Source organism: Solenopsis invicta, chromosome 4 (assembly GCF_016802725.1).
Source record: "Solenopsis invicta isolate M01_SB chromosome 4, UNIL_Sinv_3.0, whole genome shotgun sequence".
In the NCBI taxonomy this organism is placed as follows: Eukaryota; Metazoa; Arthropoda; class Insecta; order Hymenoptera; family Formicidae; genus Solenopsis; species Solenopsis invicta.
Genome location: NC_052667.1, coordinates 16,480,346 through 16,502,845, shown reverse-complemented (window position 1 = coordinate 16,502,845; position 22,500 = coordinate 16,480,346). Strand labels below are relative to the sequence as shown.

At 29.0% G+C, this 22,500-nt stretch overlaps 1 protein-coding gene across 2 annotated transcripts in view; it reads right to left on the bottom strand.

Annotated features, from left to right (window-relative positions):
- Window positions 1-22,500, bottom strand: part of LOC105198064 (transcriptional activator protein Pur-beta) — a 121,281-nt gene that overhangs the window by 5,991 nt on the left and 92,790 nt on the right. The window contains exons 5-7 of one of the 2 annotated variants that reach the window (XM_011164708.3): window positions 19,234-19,364; window positions 18,767-18,994; window positions 1-616 (exon numbers count right to left, since the gene is read on the bottom strand). The exon at window positions 1-616 is cut by the window's left edge and continues 5,991 nt beyond it. In XM_011164708.3, the coding sequence (XP_011163010.1) occupies window positions 368-616; window positions 18,767-18,994; window positions 19,234-19,364 (608 nt within the window). In that variant the 3' untranslated portion in view covers window positions 1-367. The remainder of the gene's footprint in view (window positions 617-18,766; window positions 18,995-19,233; window positions 19,365-22,500) is intronic. The other variant, XM_011164709.3, reaches the window with a different exon arrangement.

The window sequence follows — 22,500 nt, the reverse complement described above, 5'->3', positions numbered from 1 at the left end:
ATCTGTGATTGTATGAATATATTCAACAATCAGTCGATACCCTCTGCAATACAATGGTCGTACAATACAATGGTCGTATTTCAGGCGAATTTTGGTGTTTGCGCTTAGTGGCAAGTGTGATGGTGCGACGCAACGATGGTAATGATCTGGCGACGGTGACGATGACGATAAATGGTCTTGATGACGATGTAACGATGATTATATCGATGGTAATGCCGATGACCGTGTCGATGTCATAGCCGATGAATTAATATGACGATGACAACGACGGCATAGACTCTGACAAGTTCCGTTACTTCGCTTAATGACTTGAAAACGAGTTTACGAGTTATAATTCCCAAATGTTCGAGTTAAGTTAAAGCCTTTTTCACTTGATTAGGGGAGAGTCTAAATTTGGATTGGGATTAGGCTGCGTAATCGAGGATGGCGATGGTACCTGTGCCACCACCGAGCCTTTCCCCTCGGACAGTATATTTCCTCCTCCGCCACCACTGCTGCTGCTGCTGACACCACCGCCGCCTTCCTTCATCTTCTCGCAATAATCTGCGAAAATATCACGGAAACGTGCCCAAGATTTTTCTGGTACGGTGATAGCTGTCCTAAAGTTCGTCTTTACCTGTAAGAATGTAGACTTTGCATTATATATTGTTAATACACAACATTAAATTAAGAGATTACACATGTTCTCAATTTAAAAAAAATTGATTTTTTTAAATTAAAAATTGTTTTTTATAGTTAAGAATATGGAACCAAAAAATTAATGTAAAAGTCACAAAAATAATGAAATTATAGGCGCGTGTATGCTTGAGAAATGTTTTGGAATGTCGCTATATTTTTTCTTAATGTCGCATTGATAAAAATTTTTGTTTTTATTCATAATAAAATTTTCTATCGATTGTTAAACTATTCACTTTTACTTTTAATTTAATATTATTTTATAAAACAATTAATTCTAGCTTGCCATCGGAGTATCTAATGCGATTTTTTACATTGTGTAACTTTTTTATAATATAATTTGAAGACACAAATATAAACACTCGAGAAGCCTTAATCATAACTAGATTTCGATATTGTTATTTGCTTATAGGATTTTATATACATTTTCAAGTTCACGAGGCTGCCGAATAAATTTTCGATTTTAATATTTTTAAGTTAAATAAGAAATAGTTATATTATTAAATTTAAAGTCAATTTAATAATAAATGATGCTAACAAACATTTACCTAATCAGCAGACAATATTTTTAAAATGTTTTTTAAATATTTATTATAATAAAGAATAAATATTTAAAAATATTGCTGATGCGGTAATGTGACAATGATGTCAATAAAATGCTATTTTTTCCTGAAAAATTTTGACGGTTTTGTTGCAAAAAATAAGAGCAAGCTTCTTATTGGCATCATTGTCACATTAGATGCTTGTTAACATTATTTATTATTAAACTGACTTTCAATTTAATAACGTGATATAATTATTTTTTGTTCAACTTAGAGCTATCTTTTAAGATCGAATATTTATTCGACGCGCAATTTCGTGAATTTGAAAATATACCTATATAAAATCATATAAGAAAATATCAGCACTAAGATCTAGCTATGATCATTTCTTGATTGTTTATATTTGTATCTTCACATATTGGTCTAAGTTTTCTTATTACTATAGTAATTTAAAGACCTGGATTGAGATTAAAAAAAAAACCTTAATTATCCATAGATATAATAAGTCTGTAGGGGCAATTTTTTGCGTTATTATCAACGAGAGAATGTACAAAAATTCAAAAGGAGTACCCTCGTGTGGTTAACTCGCAAGTTTTCTACGTTCTAAGTATCTTTTGTTTTTTATTAAATATACGTTTATTGGATTCTAAATAGTAAAGTATATGAAATTGCTAAATTAAAAAAATTATTTTAGTCTATTGTATATACATTATTACACATAATATTCGCTTTTTGCATATTAATGTGCGCAAATACTGTGAAACTTTTGAATCTCTCTTTGAGGTCTGTACTCCTTAATTCTAAATACAATAATAATATTTATGCATTACAACTCTGTAGTTATTACTTTATTTTCAAATAATTATGTTCAAATAATAAAATTTTGTTCATAATGGTAAAATCATAATTTTCAAATGGATTTTTCAAAAATGTCGATTTTCGATATTTCAAATAATTAAATTTTTTGGAGCAATTCATAATGTACCATTTTTTTGTTAGTTCAAAAAATCAACTAAAAAATCAATTTTTTGCTGAAGTTTTTTAAAAATTTAATATTTCTAAAAATCTTCAACAAAAAATTTAAAATTTTTATTCAAAATAGTTATTTTTAGGGAGTTTTTGTAACACAATTTCTTTAAACAAGTGTAATTACTTGAAAATATTTTTTTTAAATTCTTGTCTTTGTCCTAAACTGAGATTTTCGCTTTTAAATATTTTAAGTTAAAAAATATGCTTTTAGTTGAGATATAGCACCACAAAGTTATAAAATTCCATAAATCCCGTTATGGTGGGAAAGGTAATTAAAATTAATACATTACAATGTTGATTTAAAGTTAATTAGTTTCAAAAATTTTGTATCGAAAAAATCAATTTTTCTCAATATTACATAATTTTTATAAAATTTGCAAATTTAATTAAAACAATTTAATTTAAAAAATTTAATCGGTTGACACATAATTATTTTATAAACGCATATTATAATTTTAAAGATTCAATGACTATATAAACCCGGAATTATATCGTTTCTGAAAAATTTTTTTATGGATATTATCTAGAATATCGCCTGAAGAAATGTTTAAACCTGAACAAAAAATAATAAAAATATTCTTTTATATATACTTTTATTGTACTTTCTTCTAAATATTAAATTTCATTTTCTTTCTAAAAAATTCATCAAAACCTATAATATTTTGCCATCGGAAACATGTAGACCCTTAAAAAAGCTCTTTTGTTTTCTTCTTTTTTTATTCTATTTTACTGAAATGTAAAAAATAATAAATTATACTAAAGAGAACTTCGACAGATGTGATACAATATAAACGAAAAGCCTTATCGGTTGTAGCTATTAGTACATCTCACAAAAGGAGGCCCTATCTTTGACTTTACAGATTTTGTCAAACTTGAAATATGTTGTAGTATATCCTACACATTATTACATAGTATAACTGTTGTCAATGCGCAATAGTTTACAAAAAATTATCGTTCAAAGTTTACCATGTACCTATTATATCGAGCCGACAGAGGTCATTACTGTATATTGTATTTATTACATGCGCTTGGAGTAGTCATGTGTTTCATATGTTTTTATGATGAATATCATCCAAAAATATGCAAAAATGCAAAACTAATTATTTTCGAGTCATTTAATTTTTTTTATTAATTTTCTATTTTAGTTTATCATTTTATTTTCTTGTATTATATAAGTTTTATTATGTATTTTACAAATAATTTTTTAATTTTTTAAGCCTATCTCCAGTAAAAATCTGAAATTTTTAAATACGTTTTGGTTAAAAGTATAAAAAATGTGTTAATTAGGAAATAATATTTTTTATCAAATATTTTTTTAAAAATAACAATTTATTTGATTTGATTGCATATTACAAAAATATTGCAAACGAATTAGTTATACACAGCGGGATCTGAACTGGAAATCTCTAGAATCGTACGTAAAATAAATAAATAAATAAATTTCTTCTGATAATCAATTCTAGCATTGTACTTTATTCGCTCGGCTCCAAAATTTATTGCCAGTACTGAAAATATATAGTACGCAACGTAAATTATAGATTTTCAGTACTGACACTAAATTTCAAAGTCAATGTTTAATGTACGGTAATGATCTCTATCGGCTCGGTATGATAGGCACAAGGTAAACTTTAAACAATAATTTCATGTAAATTATTGCGTATTGACAACAGTTATACTGTGCTGTAACGTGAGGGCTACAACATATTTAAAGTTTGGTAAAATTTGTGATGTCAAAAGTTGAGTCTTCCCTTATTAGTGTTAATATTTATCGTGTAATTTTATAAGGGAGAGTGGAGTAAGTAAGACCTATTTGCAGTTTTTGCTTTCTATAAGGTGCAAATAAAGTCTGACAGTAAAATTGATGGTGTCATTAAAAAAATAATTTAATTCCCTTCATTTTTGCTTCAAACTATTTTAACGTACCTGTGTTGAACTATAATAGAAAATGTAAAAATGCTTTAAGTCCGATTTAGAACCAATAATTCCAAATCGAACCATCCTCTGGTCCAAATCGGATATTTCTATTTTTATCAATTTTTAAATAGAATTTTAAAAGATTTTAATGTGTTTTTTTAGTATTGAATAAAAACGAGCAAGTTGACAATAAAAAATAAAAATTTTATTTAAAAAAAACAAATTAATGAGAGTTTATATGATTAGATGTTTCCCGATTATGTTATGACATTGTTATTATATAATTAGAGTTGAAATCGATAAAATTCAATTATTTCGAGTCTGATGACTCATAATATTTTATTAATGTAACATTGCCAGAACCAAATTTAGTCGGCCGATCACCAGTATTATGATTAGATTGCAATTCTAAAAATCCGATTTGGACACGAGTCTTTTAGAATTTTGAAATAAATTTTACAATAGATTGCAAAAGTGATCACAAAATGATTGATGTTTTTGAATTTTACACTCTTTAATTACTTTAAATTAATTACCTTTCAAAATTTTAGTAACTTTTGAATAATAATTTACAGAGATTTTCTATTTCTAAAAAATTCTTGCACGATGACTGAAAATACATATTCTATTCTATGAATGTTATAATAGAGAACTGTTAAACTGCTGTCACATGTTCGGTATCTTATAAGAACTTTACATTATAAATAGTACGCAAATCTGTTCAATCGTATTCATTTAAATTAAAAAGGTCATATTTGAAACACGGTTCGATTTAGCCCACTGTCCTCTGTATCTTTTCAAATTTATGAAACTGCGCACCGACTAACTTTATGGTCTTAAAACACAGTTCTAGTTGAATAAGTTCAAGTTGAACAGAAAAATAATATCACGTTATTAAATTGAAAGTCAATTTAATAATAAATATTTTTAACAGGCATCTAAATGTGAGAACCCTTTTCCTCTGAAAAAAATTGTAAAAAATTTGTTGTGAAAAATAACTAAGGATCGAACCTGGGATTTTCCAAGAAGGGTGTCTTAGCCAATTCGATCACTAAGACATGTGATAATATTCTTCGCAACAATCAGTAATATGTAGTAAGAACGCTTGCTAAAAGAGGCACATGGTATATAAAAGGTATATAAAATCACACAATAAATATCAGCACTAAGATCTCAATAGCTATGACCAATAAGGATTTTCGTTTATATTGTAAAAAACTAATAAATTGGAAGATTTCCTATGAAAATAACTATTTTTTATGATGATGGCAAATCTAGAAATATAAAAGAACAGTATTCTTCTAGTAAAAAAGGGGGGGGGGAAGAAACGAAAAAAATGTTTTTTTAATTAAAAAATACAAATTTAATTTTTTTCTGGTAAGTATAGTAACATAACAGCATGATTCATGAACAGATTGTAAACATTTGATTTAAATGGGAATTGATTGGAAACCGATATTTACAGCATGAATAGAGTTATCTAGTCTTCAATTTTTGGATATTTTTGAGTCTTGAATTGTATATTCCAATATAAGTTCTTTAATTCATCGATTTATCAATTGTGTTATGCGCCAATTCAGCTTTTACAAAGCAATGTTGCATTTCCGCATAATACAATTGATCAATCGATGAATTAAAAATTTGTCTTATATCTTCAAATAAACAGCGTTGAAGGATAAAGGTTCAGAACGTAAAGTTGCAAACGTTAGTTGTTTATTCAAACTATAGGAAAAATATCTCGTTAAACATACTTTTCGTAGTAAAGAACTTCTAAACAATGGCTCATGTTTACAGGGTTTACGAAAAGTGGGAAACCCCTAAATATTTCCGTTTCCTTTCATTTTACAAGAAAAGTTTTAGACAAAAGTTGTAGGCTTTTAAAAGATCTATTTACTGATCTTATCAGTTTAACCTTGGATGGCGCTGCCAAGGTTACATCGAAATTACATTAACTTTTTTAAATGGAACGTCTTATTTTTGATTCTAGAATCTAATAGCTGGTGTCTAGAGTTTTCCAAAACACTATAAACAAGTTTATTTTTAGAGAATAAAACGTAGGAAATGCGAGTCAAACGCGATAGTTGAAGCGTCAATAACAATAGCACATGTATTTCGCTATTAGTACATAAGTAAGCATACAAAAATTGAACGCGTTTCGACTTCCCTTGTAGTCATTATCAACGATTCAAAATTGGCGTTGTATTAAGAGCTGTGTGATCGCGTTGACTGACAGGAAAAACAAAACTTCTGTTATTCAGCATGTTGTCTCCGACTAAAAAGTGAAATTGACAAGCCGTAACGTCGCTTCCACATGTTCAAAAATTGAAAATAGTGATCCATCAATGTTGACAATCAAGATGGACAAAACGAACAATCATGTCGTAATCTGTGGTGAGCAGCGATAATGAATTATCGGAAGTTATAAAATAAGATTATCAAAGAACTCACCAGCGACTGCCAAAAACAAGGCCTTTAAATTGACGTCAAATGTGTAAGATAATAAATAACACAGATCTTCAAATGTGAACGTCATTGTAAGTCGGACACAAAACCAAATAAATATAATAAATAATAGCACAGAGATAGTCGATGTTTCCTCGTCAACGGTACAAACACAAGTGAGAGAGGAATCATAGCCGATATGTATATGAGAGGTCACAAAACCATTATAACTTGTCTAAGATCGCGAAATAGGCATGATCAAGAAAGTCTGTGTCTGTTTGTAAATTCAAGCGCTCTCTCTGAGATTTAATGTGTAACATTTCTGAAGTAAGTCGTTTGAAAATGTTCTTATCAACATCAAGAACTCGTACATTGTCTCAATTAAAATCATGACCGCAATGCAACCTGTGATCCGTGATAACATAATTAATTGTTGTGTTTCTGCGAATATGTTGACGGTGTTCAAAGATTCCCGTATTTAATTGTCTCCCTGTTTGGCCCACATAAGAAGCATTGCAACTCGATTGCAATCCTTACATAATATTTTGTAAACCACATTCTTTTTGGACGTGTCTTTAAGGGGATCTTTATGAACCTTGATAAACATGCCAAGTTTGTTGAGGTTGTAAAATGCTGATATAGAGTTAATATTATTTGTAATGCCCTTGAATTTATTAGATACTGATTGAATAAAAAGAATCGTGAACCAGTTTTTTTGTATGTTCAGATTCAGAATCATTGATAGAGTCTTTCTGTTTGGCATTACAATTGTGAATTAGATTTTTTAATCTTGGTTTTATAGTTGTTTTATAGCTGAATAACAGAAGTTTTGTTTTTCCTGTCAATCAACGCGATCACACAGCTCTTAATACAACGCCAATTTTGAATCGTTGATAATGACTTCAAGGGAAGTCGAAACGCGTCCGATTTTTGTATGCTTACTTATGTACTAATAGCAAAATACATGTGCTATTGTTATTGACGCTCGCTCCAACTACCGCGTTTGACTCGCATTTCCTACGTTTTATTCTAATTTTAATATTGCCGAGTCTATCTTAAATATTTTAAGTTTATTTTTGGTAAGTATCTTCCGAATTGTGAGGCTTGAAAGCTGCAGTGTACTGTAACTTTCAAGCGTCATAACTCGAAAAGTATTTAACAAATATACTTATTTATAGTGTTTTGGAAAGCTCTCAAAATGGACTACAAGAAAATGTAATAAAAGGTACTAGGGTCAATCAATATATAAGTCGCAAAACTGGATAGAGGCAATAATAATCAAAGTAACTTTCTGACATTTATTTCACTTTTCGACATATTCACCCTGTACATTCACTTATCCTGTCTCTTTACAAGTTTTTGAAAGCCGGCGGCAAAAAAATCTTTTGGTTTCTGTCGCAGCCAACATGTAACCTTTCGGATTACGACATCATCAGTTTCAAAATGACGGTCACCCAAATGCTTTTTTAGGGGCCTAAATAGATAAAAATAAAAAGACTTTTCATCTGTTTAGGCCTCTAAAAAAGCATTTGGGTGGCCGTGATTTTGAAACTGATGATATAATCCAAAAGGTTACATGTTGGCTGCGACAGCAACCAAAAGACTTCTTTGCCGCCGGCTTTCAAAGACTTGTAAAAAGATGGGATAAGTGTCTGAATGTACAGGGTGACTATGTCGAAAAGTGAAATATATGTCAAGAAGTTACTTTGATTATTATTACCTCTATCCAGTTTTGCGACTTATAAATTGACTGACCTCAGAGTATCGGTAGTTCCCTAATTAAAAGGTACTTCCCTAACATTCTATATTTTTTTATTGCATTTTCTTGTAATCAAGAGCTTTCCAAAACACTATAAATAAGTTTATTTTTGTGAAGTACTTTCCGAGTTATGACGTTTGAAAGTTACAGTACACTGTAGCTTTCAAGCCTTACAACTCGAAAAGTACTCAACGAAAATAAACTTTCTTGTATGGTTTTGGAAAGCTCTTGACACCAGTTGTTAAATTCTGGAATCAAAAATAGGTTGTTCCATTTAAAAAAGTTAATGTGATTTCGATGTGACCTTGATGACGCTATCCAAAGTCAAACTGATAAGATCAGTAAATAGATCTTTTAAAACCCTACAACTTTTGTCTGAAACCTTTCTTGTAAAATGCAAGGAAACAGAAATATTTAGGAGTTTCCACACTTTTCGTATACCCTGTATATAAAAATATGTATAAAATGCTCATACATTTTATTAAAATATTTTTTTTTAAAGCTTTACACAAATGATATGAGAAAAGCTCAACAATGTAATAACACAAATTTAAAAAAAAAAGAAAAAAAAAGAGAGCTCACAGTGCTACGCTAGGTGTTATACGCAATAATCAAAAGAAAGAAATAAATTCAAATTTCAAGACGTTTTGACCTTTAATAAACGGTCTGTTTTAATACAAAACAAAGCAAGCATCAAATCTATGAGAATCCAAATCAAAATTGTCCAGTGATTGTTAGTTATAAGTTAACATAAGATAATCATGACCTCTCGGAAATGTGTATAGACACATTTTGGAAACTTAAACGGCTCACACTGTAAGTTCCGAAAAGTTATGTCTTACAATTAGTCATGGTAGAGTATCTCAATTTAAAATAATAATACACGAATGTCACATCCAAAATAGTTAGAGGCAACTCTGGTGCTTGCTTTGTTTTGTATTGAAGAAGACCATTTATTAAAGATCAAAACGTCTACTTGAAATTTGAATTTAATTCTTTGTTTTGATTATTGCATATATCACTAGCGCGGCTCTGTGAGCTCGTTTATTCAATTTGTTTTTTTTTTAAATTATCTAATTAAAAATAATAGAGAAAAGTTGTCAATACTGGCATAGACCTTCTAAAACGATAGCCTCTTATTTGTTGGAAACTAAGCATTGTATTATATTAATACGTGATCTGCTTAGATAATTAAAGAAATAAAAATCCATAGTTCATACATTTATAGTTTCTTTCTACATAAAATCTGCTAGAAACAAATTTGAAAAAAAAAATAATAATAATAAAATTTGCACGATTTTCTTCATAAATTGTATAATTTAAACAACACTAAGTATATATTATTGATAATATTAGATCATTTTACACATTTGTAACTTTCTAAAACTGTTTTATATTTTTCTCTTTTATATTTTTCTTGTGATGCAATTTGATAAATCGCTGTGTAGGGTAACCAGTACACTTCTCCATGAGAATAGACAATAACTATGAATCTTCAACTGCCATATTGACAGATATTTCATGAATTTTTAAATATTTTCTTTAATATTTTAAAGTAAGAAAAATAGCGCAATAAATCCGTATATATATAACGTGTACACTAATAAGATACCGAAAAGCGTAAAATGAGCGAGTTTTCCAATTTTAGCCTTTTACCTATGTTGTTTAATATAAAAAAAAAAATTATATTTTATTACTTAATTTATCTATTTATTTTATAGTTAACTTTCTCCTTACTGGAGTGTCTGACTTCTGCCATTACTGCTTAATGTGCCAGCAGTTTTGGGATCCAATTACTCAGACGTTCTTTTTTTTAATTATGTTGCGAAAATATTAATTATTAGAAAATACAAAGCTTATTTCAATCGAAACAGACATTTTCACCTTTGAGTCGGGTCATCTTCAATGTCCTATCTACAAGCAAAATTTTAAAAAAGCAATAGCATTTGGTTAACAGTCTAGTTGATTCAAATAGTAGAATTTTTCTATCGGTGGCGGTTATACATTAAGAAATGCGTTTCAGTTTGCAATAATTCCATATTTTTAAGTCAATTCCTGTCCGTCTTGCGTTTTTACTCTTAACAGTTTTCATGATGTTCTCGAACATTTTCGTTTTTATTCCCAGTCTATTATATTGTAGGCGTCTCATAGTACTGCTCACTCGTTTGTCGATCAAAGTTTTCTTATAAGAAAATACCTTTTGCATTAACATTAATCTGGTGTTATGTCGCGACCATCTGTACAATGTATGATTTAGATTACATTATCATATTCGACGAAATCAGTTTTCCTAAACACATTTTTTTATTGCTCACGTAATTACAATAACAATTAATATCACCCGTTACTTAAAAACTAATTAAAAATACCAACCCTCTATATAATTAGAACATAAATTGTTAAAAGATAAAATAAAGCACTTGTGGAGCTAGTCATGTAGCTATATCGAAGATTCGAAAATATAAGTTGCCCTCTTTGTTTTCCAATGTAAATTCAAATGTAATGTTTTGTGTTTAAGTAACTAATGATTTCTTGAACGTTGTCGTTAAGATAAATATATCAGTTTGAACACGTGAAGTAGAGGAGATCGAAGATTCTTACAAATAAATAGGAGCAGTTAGATTAATAATGGTAAGAAGATAATCACTGGCAACAGATCGCTTTGCCTATTTATTCCGCATTTTTTTTATGAAAATCGCTTCTGACAAAGATTTTTTAATCGTGGATGATTCATTATCTAATATTCTTATATTTTTTCAGTCAAAATTATAACTATTCTCTATTCTATGGATAGAAATTATAGATGGTGAGCCAGTAATTTTTTAATATCATTTTGATGTTTCTTAATTCTGGTTTTTATCTTATTTTATTTTTAAATAATTTTCCTAAATTTTTCCGAGTTTTTTTTTACGTGAGAAGTCATAAAAAATGTATTTTTGTTTTTTCGTTTTTTTAATTAAAATCAAAGCTGCATTTTCTCTCGAACCGATATTTTTTTGTGTAGTAATTGTTTTATTCATTCATTAACTGTTCTTCTAACCCTTAAAAACATCGATTCTGTAAAATATGGAAACACATTTTCGGGTCTGAGAAACTTTTCCAACTTTGAGAAATTATAATTTTGATTACAATATTTTTCAACAATTTTTTTTTTTTTTTTAATAAAAGTTCAGAATCTCAGGAGTGTAACTGCACAATCAGCATTGCCGAAAAATAATTTATTGTGAAGTTATTAAAGGAAAAACCATTAAGCAAAAATAAGAAATTAATCAAAAATTCACTTTTCCTTCAAAAAATCATGTCTTCGCAACAAAAAACTTTTAAGGACTTTCAAATACGGCATTTTAAAGCTAAAGAGTCAATTCAAAATAAAATTTCAAAATAAAATTTGGCAAAGTCATTCGTTTTACAAAGTATAATTATGTAACATGGAGAATATGAGGTATTTTTAGGCATCTAAAAATCCACTTAAAAAAAAATCATATCTTTGCAACAAAAAAACTTTTAAGGACTTTACAATATGGCGTTTTAAAGCTAAAGATTCATACTTTCAAACAAAATTATATCATTGTCATTTCTATTAAAAAATTAACTTATGTAACAAGACGAATATGAGGTATTTTTGATTAAATCATGTCTAAAATTGAAAATTGATGTATTTCATGATATATTTCGGAAAAACTCTCTTTTCTAGAGCATTTTATAGTATTCCAATTTTAGACAGAGTATACGCGAGTAACATCCGCGAACCCGCCTGTTCGAACGTATTTTGTCTAGCTTTTTTATGTAAAATACAAAAAAAGTTCCACTTACACAATATATGAGTCGCATTGACCCTAACAAAACTTTGCTACCGTGTCGTTCGAATTCTAATTGACCAAAAAAGTTGATCAACCATATCAATCGAAAGAGAAGATTTCAAACTTTTTTTACGTCTTAGTCCGAACCTCCTATCTCATTCCGTCTTCACACAGCAAGCGTTCAAAACTTCATATGGGGTATCTCAGACCCACTTACGTGTTTAAGGGTTAAAATGAAATCAAGTGAATAACAATTGTTTAGAAGTATCTCAACTATTTTCTTCAAATTCTTGTTATGAAATCGACGATAAGATAACGACAATATTCTGTTGAACAATCTCTGTATGATGCTACTAGTTCAGTAGTGATATTATTGCATCTCAGTAGTCACACTACTGGATGTCAGTATTGACGTTATTACTGTGTACTAGCATTTTTTTCGTGAGAAAACACGCGAATTAATGCATTATACTGTACACCTAGCTAATCTCGTCTGCTCATTGACTATATATTATTTTTATAAATGAAAGTTGAGCATAAAATATTAATTATAGAAATTATTATACTATTTGATAGAAAACACTCTCTAACCTGTATTTATGTTTTTAAAGTTTTATTTTTAGCTTTTATTTAAGAAATATCCAAAAACAAAGTAATATAGTGACCAGTATGATGACTTTTTATTATTCCAAAAGTTTTACTTGAATCAAACAAGTTTTACAATAAAGAACGGGAAAATCTCATTAAAAAGAGGCAAGTAAATTTCCGAGTGTTCCAAAATTTTGTATTAATGTTCTTCAGTTTAAAAGAATAAATCTACGTCGTGTATTACATTGAGTTACAAAAAATCAATATTTCTTTGCTTTAATGCCGCGGCGCGCAGTTTACGCTGGAGATTGTAACAATTAAACATTATTTTTCGGCAAAAGAACCGCTATAACTGACGTAGGCTTTTTAATCGTCTGTTTCAAAAAAAGTAATTATACATTTTTCAATATAATTTTATAAATTTTTGTAATTTTATCTGCTATATTAAATCTATTATTTTGAATTTTTAGAATTTAATATTAGCTTTAATATTCAGTGTTTAGAGATTCCAGAAATATAAAAGTGTCAAGATTAAGTACCTCGGTAGAATTAAATATGCTCCGACTTCATACTAGGGCAAGTAAAAAATTATCCGCACTTTTGCTAGAACACCTTTTTAAATTTATCACACTGCGTTCCGGGCAGGCAGGCTTTATGTTGTCACTACTGGGGTTCCATAATCAAAGCTGGACCTTGATCTTGATCGCGTCAGTTTGTTTACCGTTACGAGTGTGTAAATATGACCGCTCCGCTAGATGTTTGCACCAAGGAGGAACAGAGAGCTGTAATACAATTTTTTTGATCGGAAGAAGTGAAAAGTGCTGAAATTCATCGGAGGCTTTTAACACAATATGCCGGTTTGTCAGTATCAACTCTTAACCTTGTTGAACCTTTTCGTCGGTAGTGGAAGGGCATCCTGCTCCCTCTTCGTGTGTCACACTTGTGCGTTCACTTTTAAACTTTTCGGTCCATTCATATACATTTCTGCGTGGTAAAGCACTATCTCCGCATTGTGTTGAAAGCCTCTAATGAATATCAGCACCTTTCACTCTTTCCAATTAAAAAAATTGTATCACAGCTCTCTTCCTTCTTGGTGCAAACTTCTAACGGAGCAGTCATATTTACACACTCGTAGCGGTAAACAAACTGACACGATAAAGGTCCAGTTTTGATCACGAGATCCCAGTAGTACCTGTCTGCCCGGAACGCAGTATGACAAACTTAAAGATATGAGGGTCGATTATAAAACTTTTTCCCTAGGGCAGAAACGTGAAGTGAAAATCTTTACCATTGAAGTTAATGGAGAAATTTTTCACTTTTCACGTTTCCGCCCTAAGGAAAATTCATAATCGACCCCGTGTTCTAGCAAAAGTGCGGATAATTTTTGACTTACCCTCGTAGAAGGTCAGTTTTAATTAGGGGTTGGAAATGTTACTTCGTAAAAATAACTAGTTACAGTTTCTTTCTAAAAAAAAAAAAACTAGTTACCGTTACAAGTTACTGATTTTAAAAAATAACTCATTATAGTTACAGTTATTAAAAAAGTTATGAGAAGTTACTTTTTAGTTACTTTCCTGTTTTTTCTTGTAATATTTTAAAGCATTGATAATTTAAATACTAGAACTTTATATTTCTAACATTACTCAATTATTTTATTTATATTGGAACATGGTGTCAAATTTAAAGCTATTGCTTGAAATTCAGTGAGGGACAAAGATAAAATTACTCTTGTGTTTATTTGTGTCATTTGCTAAAGAGCACCCACGTAAAGTATCTTTAATTATGTCAGATGCATGTGACATATCTATATTAACCCGTAATGATCACACGGGGTCCAAAAGACCCCACGCGTCCTTCTTTTAACTTTAAGGGTAAACAGATCATTCAAAATCAAACAACCTTCTATGAAACTAATTTTTATCTGAAAGTATACTCTCTTGAGAATATACTCCTAAATTTTTGTTGAATTATCTCAAAAATTAAAAATTTTATGAATATTTTTGTAAAAAAAGTCAAATTTTGCAATTTTTTTATTTGAATTTGTTTATTATGTTAAATTTATCTGAAAGTATTCTATCTTGAGAATACACCCCTAAATTTTTGTTGAATTATCTCAAAAATTAAAAATTTTATATTTTTCTTAAAAAAAGTCAAATTTTGCAGTTTTTTCTATTTGATTTTTTTTCACTATATTAAATTCTAATTTAAAAAAAATTATTAGATGATAAAGAATAGACCTCAAGGTATGTCCAGTAAAATTTTTGCGACGAAATGTCGAAAAACTGGTAAATGGCGATTTGTGCAGGGGGGTCCAGTGGACCCCATGTGACCATTATGTTATTATTTGGAAGTGGGACTATTAAGGGTTAATTATTTATATGTGCACATAAAAGCTATATAAACTGTGATTAAAATTCGAACTTTTTCAAGGATAAGACTAAGTATAGAACTTATTGTTAGATCCAAAGCCATTCTGAGTAATATCAATATCAAAAGGATTATTAAAGAAAAAGATTAGTTTACGTCTATATATTATATAATTTTATTTAAAAAATAGAAAAAAAAATTTTATTCTTATTTACTGATTGTTAAATAAAAATAAAATGATACATGACGTCACTCGAATGATGTTTGCAAATGTAATTATCAAAAACTCAAAAAAAGTATTTAAATCGAAATAAATAAGGTGTTCAAAATGACCACTTTCAGCACAAATGCAGGACTATAAATTATGATTTTTTAAATATGCAAGTGGCTATAATTCAGAAAAAACTTATTCCTGGATCTATGTTTATACAGTCTTTTTTCCTTCTTTTTAAGTCCCGAATCACATCCCGAAATATTTCAAGCGATTTTTCGGACACCCTGTATATAGTTAAAATACATATACATATATATATATATATATATATAAAGATGTAATTTTTACACTAAATTCGTATTAAAATTTATTAAATTCACAGAACTGAAGCTATATTTATTAAAAATCCTATTATCCGCTAATTTTACATCATAAAAATAAACATTTTTCATGTTGCAAAATTAACATTAAATTACGTATCCAAACTAATAGAAGAATATTTTTTTATAATAATATGATCCTTTAGCTTTAATTTCGTTTTTTGAATCAGTTCTTTATAATAATTTTTAAGAAAGTTATAATTTTTCAAAAATTACCCTGTATTTATTGTAACTTTGATCACATATTTGCCAAAATTATATAGTTTCATCAATTGTTATTGCTATTTCACTTTTTAATCGTATACCGGAAGGTTGAAACTAAATAAAATTACAGTTGAAAATAGCGCACAGTATTAATTTCTCAATATCGCTGTCCGTCCAAAATATTGGATTGTACCAAATTATATTTTACGCTCTGTCTTTCTTTTCTGTTATTTTCTTGTAACCCGCCGCAAACGCACTGTTCACGCTTCAGCTTGAAAATATATATATCATGTATTGTTAGAAACCTTGCATTAGAAATAAATCTCATAGTCTCGCCAATCATATCTCAATACCGCGTATCGATTTATTTTCTCTCTCTCACTTCGAACCTATTTCGTTAATCTAGCCGCGAGCTAATTCCGCGCATTAACGAATATCGGTTATTTCAAAAGTTCGTTTGTTGCAGATATAATTTTTTTTTTAAAGGAAAAGTAGATTTTTGAACAATTTTTTATTTTCACTTAATGATTTTTTCTGTATAACTTTGCAATAAAATATTTTTCGGCAATGCCGATTGTGCAGTAACATTTTTTTTATTTAAAATGTAAAAAAATGTTAATTATTTGAATTTTTTCAAATCTTTTTTTTTAATTACGAGAACTCAAATAGTACTAACTGAAACTCTTATTAAAAGTAATATTTATTGTTTTCTTGTATTGTAGATGAAAAAGTCTGCTAGGTTCGTGAAGTTAGCATAACGTTTCTTCGATTTTGGTTTTTTTGGTGTAAAAAATGCAAAACTCTTGTTTATTTATATAAAAAAAGACCCCAAAACTGCGAAAAATGTTACTATAACTGTAATCATTTGTTTTCTATTATAGTTTTAAAAAACCGTTTTTTTAAATTGCTGGAAAAAAACCAGAAAAGTTCCAATTTTTTTGTCTGAAACATTGTTTTGCGAAAAAATTGCTATGTAAATGACATGCTACCTCATTTTACAATATTATTAGAATAAGATATCTCGTATAAGCGCTGGAATTAATATTGAGCTAATTTTTATATTCATATTTGGAATATTACATCACTTGAGGTTTAATAATTATCAATTATTAAACAAACCGTTGTAAGAATAAATGTAATCCTAACAAAAATTTCTTTTGAGGATTGAAAATCCTAATATATTTAATTTTGGTTGTAATCAAACTTCTCCAGCATGTCACATAAAAATAGTTATACTACTACAAAATAATACATAAAACTATAAGAGTTACAATATTATTTAATAAATAAAAAATGGTTATTTAATTTAAAGATTAATTTAAGTTAATATTTATGTTTTATATAATTATTTGTGAAGAATTTTGAATATTAGCAATTAGTAAGAGGCATATGTTTTCTTTAAAAAATAATTAATTCTGTTTTAATTTGTTTTTATGGTTTGCTTTTTGTTTCTTTCGTAGGATGTTCGATTCTCTTATAAAAATCGATTCTTAAATCGATTCTGCATCGAATCATAAAATCAATTCTGTAAAAAAATTGGAATCAAAGAATCGATCTTGCTAGAATCGATCTAACAAATCGTAAAAATTTATATATATAATTAAAACGTACATTAATATTTAATTATTAATGTTTTATCAATTTTAAATGAACTATTATTAGTTCTAAGATTTTATTTTTAAAACTTTAACCAATAAATAAAACAGGTAATTATGTAATTAAGCATTAAGTTTTTGAAAAAATAAAAAGTATTTGTTAAAAAATATAGGTTGCTTTCACATCATTTTTTATTTACATACGTTCCTTTTATGTACTTTTGTATGTTTTATTTATAATATAAAATTACATAATATTTTTATAATTACTAATCTTTAATGGACATTGAATTCAGAAATAACAGCATGGCCGCGTCCAGAATATCATACTTAACCTCAATTTTAGTCTTTATTGTAGACGACGCTTTAAGGGCAATAGGTAAAGAAAAAAATTAATTTTTAAAAATAAAAATCGGTTTTTCGATTCTTAGGGTAAATAATCGATTTGCAAAAAAATCGAATACCAGAAATCCGATTAAAAAAATCGATTTTTAAACAAAAAAAATGTGTAAAGAATCAAATCGGAATCGAACATCCCTACTTCGTACATATCATAAATAGGAAAGAAACTTTAAAGACAGAAACATTAGTCTAACTTTATACGAACTGTTGTCTAATTATATCTCATTAACACAGATTCTTACTTTAATTACTTTAATCCGGTGAACTTCTGAAGTGTAATCTCGTTTCATAGTTTACTTTTTACTGTATATTATTATAAATTTAATTATTTTTTATCATTCTCTTGACCTATTATCTTATGAGCATGGTATTTAGACTATATATTTTTAAATTTTACAATATAAGCTTTAAAATAGATATTAATTAAAATGAAAGTGACGAGATGAAAATCAAGCTGTCTCATGGATCGAAGTATGGCAAACTACGGGTTCGAAAATAAGTGTAGCAAGCTAGAATTAAGAAATCATATCGTAAAACAAATAATTTTGATACTGACAAAGTACTACCATAGTATAACACCTTTTGAATTTTTCCAATTAATTTTTCTACCTCTTGAGAAAAAAACCGAAAAAATTCACAGAAAAATTAATAAAAAACGGGGTTTTTCCCCAAGTTTTTAAAACTATATTTTATATTAATAGAATGTTATGCCAACTTCCCAGTCTCGGTTCTTAGATTTTAGTATCATAACATTTTGGGAAATTGCATGTGCACAAAAAATACAAAGCAAAAGAAAAACAAATAACAACTTTGAACGATTAATCTGTTTGTTTTTTACGCAAATAATATATATACCTCAGAAATTCTCATGTAGATGCCACGATTGTTCTGGCCGATATCAAAATAGAAATTCTTGCTATCCACGCGCATATAACGACCTTCCGGCAAATCTCCTTTGAAGCCACCGTCGTCTGTCCCAAATTCCTCAAGAAGATCCGTTAGTGCGTCACGAAACTCTATCATACCTTGCGCTGGTATTGCAATCTGAGTCCTGGGTCCACCTCGCGTTATTGTTTGCGACACCTGAGAAGAGCGAAGTAAATATTACACAAGATATTCCGTTTTAATTCAGTGTATCGTTTGGATTTATAAAGCGAGAATAGCGTTATGTCGGGTATAGCCCTCTTTTTTATATAATAATTCTAGAAAAAAATCTCTATACATCTTTTCATTTTTTATATAAAAGCAGACCTCTTGAGACGAAAGCCAACAGAGTCTTCTTATGACTTAGCGTAGAAAGTAAGTAATTGGCTGGTACATACAGGGTGACTCACCCGCAGGAAACGGCCGCGAGAATTCTCTTTGAGGTCCAAGTAATATCGTCTATTATCCTTCACCATCATTTCTGATTTCAGTTTTCCATCATCTGGCACGTTTTCTGGATTTGGTGGACCTGATTATCCGGTAAGCGTTAATAAATTAGACATTAATGAATTAAATATTTTTTTTTCCAAATAGAATACAAACTCAATAATTGATAAAAATTAAATAGGAAAAAGAAAAAAAATGTAAATAGAAAAAAAGAAAAAAAATATTAATTTTAAATAAATTAAAGTGCCATTTTTTTTCAATAGATATTAAAGCTTTAATATTTAATAAAGGGTGAAGCGTAATTCGCAGTTATTCAAAATGAGATTATTTTTCACGTAAAAATTAATTAAAAATATGAAATAAATTTCTCCACACAAGCTTTATTTTCAAGAAAATCGACTTTAAAAATTCACTGTATGTATATAATCTGAATATGTATATAATCAACTATGATGTATTTTTTTCATTGTCCATTATTTCGTGTTAGTGTAGTAAAAACATTAACAGTGATACAATTTCTCTTAGTTTGTATCAAGTTACCATAATAACACAATAACAGAAAATATATACTGATGTTTTATTTCTATTAACTAAAAGCAGATATTATCGAGAACAATTTTCCTGTTGCCAACTACATGTAATTACAACAGTAAAAAAAATTTTAACTTCATTTTCTTATCATGTCATAAAATAATAGTTGTCAATAAGTATATCAGGATCAATAGGAGAAGAAAACTTGGAGAACTGCTTCTTTCGTTAACCTTTAAATTGTAATATCTATCTTACAGGCCGCTATTAAAACTATTTGTCATTAATTTCCTTGACATCCATAAAAACGCTCTAAATTCATAGCACTTTCGTATGTCATTTGTCCTTATTAACTATTACAGTGGTTTCATTATTCGCTAGAAACGTGTAATATGAAACGGTTAAAAAATTATAGCCACAACCCAGGGACCCACAAACCAGGGTTTACTTTTTTACTGCATTGGGCATGTATACATTTTTTTATCATTTGCACACTTAACTCTTATTTATTATTGATATTATATTTTAAAGTTAAGAAAATTTTTATAATTCAATTTTCTTAGGATTATTCAAGATTAAAAAAAAATTTTGAACGAGAGTACCGATTTTTTGATAATTGAACTTTTTCAAACTTTGACCCTAAATAAACGTATCAATGTACCTCCGTTTTATAAAAAAAATTTTATATTCTTTCAAATAATATATTACAATATACAATTTGATTTAAAATATTAATTTGAGTTGGGAACCTGCAAAAGCACTTCTTAAGGAAAGCAATCTTTACAGTCTTAAAATCAAGAATGTAATTCATAATAATAACCCATTATTAAGAGACCGATTATCAAGGAACGATCACAGAGTCGAAGGCGGTTACGAAATGTACACCAATGTCATTTAACGATTCGAATTTAATATGACTTTCAAAATAGCATAGATAATGTCCACGTTCAATTATCGCGTTTCACGTTACATTAGTATATCGTAATAAACATATCTCAGAATTTTGATGAGAAGAAAGAGAGAGAGAGAGAGAGAGAGATGCGTAAGCCGGAACCAGGTCTTTGCTCTCGTACCAAGCAGTCATCCGATCGTTAAATCCGCGCTATTTAATCTTTCTGTCGTAATTTTGGTCATCGTACATCTGGCGGTCGTACTGGGGTTGATACTCTATCACATCGGGTCTGGTATCTCACGATTCTCCAGGCGATTATATGTTTCTTGACTCCTTCAAGTTTCGGGCTCTCGACTACGGTATGGGTTGGGAAATTAGCTTGCTAGTGGACTTTTCGAGCTTATCTTAAAATCTGATCTAATTTTGTTCCTTTTCCTGGCGATCTGTTACCCTACTCTAATCCCTTCTTTTCTCTTGTATTTCTCTCTCTTCTACTGCTTATATTTATTTACTAGAGCGGTTACTTTTGACTTACTTCGAAGATTCAAAGCTTCAAATTTTTTCGAGGCTTCAAATTTTAAGGCGCCTTCGAAGCTTCGAAAATTGAAGTTAACTTCAAAACTTCGAAATTTCGAAAAATATGTTTGTGTAAATGATGAATTTATTCAGAAAATGCTATAAACATTGAAAATATAAAAAAATAATATATTTGCTCAAAATATGTAAAAATGTTTCTAAAAAATTTGAAAGGATTATAATATGAACCAGTACATATTAATAATTAGATTCGATACATGTAAATTAGGAAAAATAATAGTTAACAAAACAATCTAATTAAGAAAAATAAAAAACAAAAATTAATTTATTCTCAAATGTATGAAAAAAATAATTTAACATAAACGCTTCAACATTGCTAATTGTAAATATTCCTTAGCATAAAGCGACATGTTAAGAACCGGAAATTGAGACAAAATAGAGGAAAATGATTAATCAATGAAATTAAAATGTAAAATAAATCATTAATAACATAATATGACAATATTATAAAAACTGATAAAAATTAATATAAAAATAAACACAAAAAATACAAAATCTATAAAATGCTATGAAAAGTTTCCGGCCTTTTAAAAAAAAAACACATATTTCAAAGCAAAACAAAATTTATTTCTCGACGTAGTCTCCATGCAACTCGATACATTTGGTCCAACGTTTCTCCCATACTTTTAAAACGTTAGAAAAAAATTTGATTGTCTAAACCTGAAAATATTGGTTTACAGCGTTTTCCACCTCAGCATTTGATTTATATTTTTTTCCCCCCAAGAAATTTTTTCAAATTTGGAAACAGGAAAAAGTCGCTGGAAGCTAGATCTGGCGAATAGGGTGGGTGCGGAAGCAATTCAAACTTCAATTCGTTCAATTGCGACCATGGACGTGTGAACCCGAGCGTTATCCTGGTAAAACAAGATTTTTTTCTTGGCCAAATGCGGACGTTTTTTCTTAATTATGGCCTTCAATTTATCCAGCAATGCAGCGTAGTACTCTCCGTTGATTGTTTCACCCTTTGCAAGGTAATCGATAAAAATTATTCCACGGCTATCCCAAAAAACTGTCGCCATCACTTTTCCTGCAAAGAGAACGACCTTTGCCTTCTTCGGAGTTGGTTTTCCCATCGCAATCCACTGCTTTGACTGTTGTTTGATCTCAGGCGTATGGTAGTGTATCCAGATTTCACGGTTATCATTCGCCGCAAAAATTCTGTTGGATTTTTTTGATACAGGCTAAAACACTCGTGCGACAT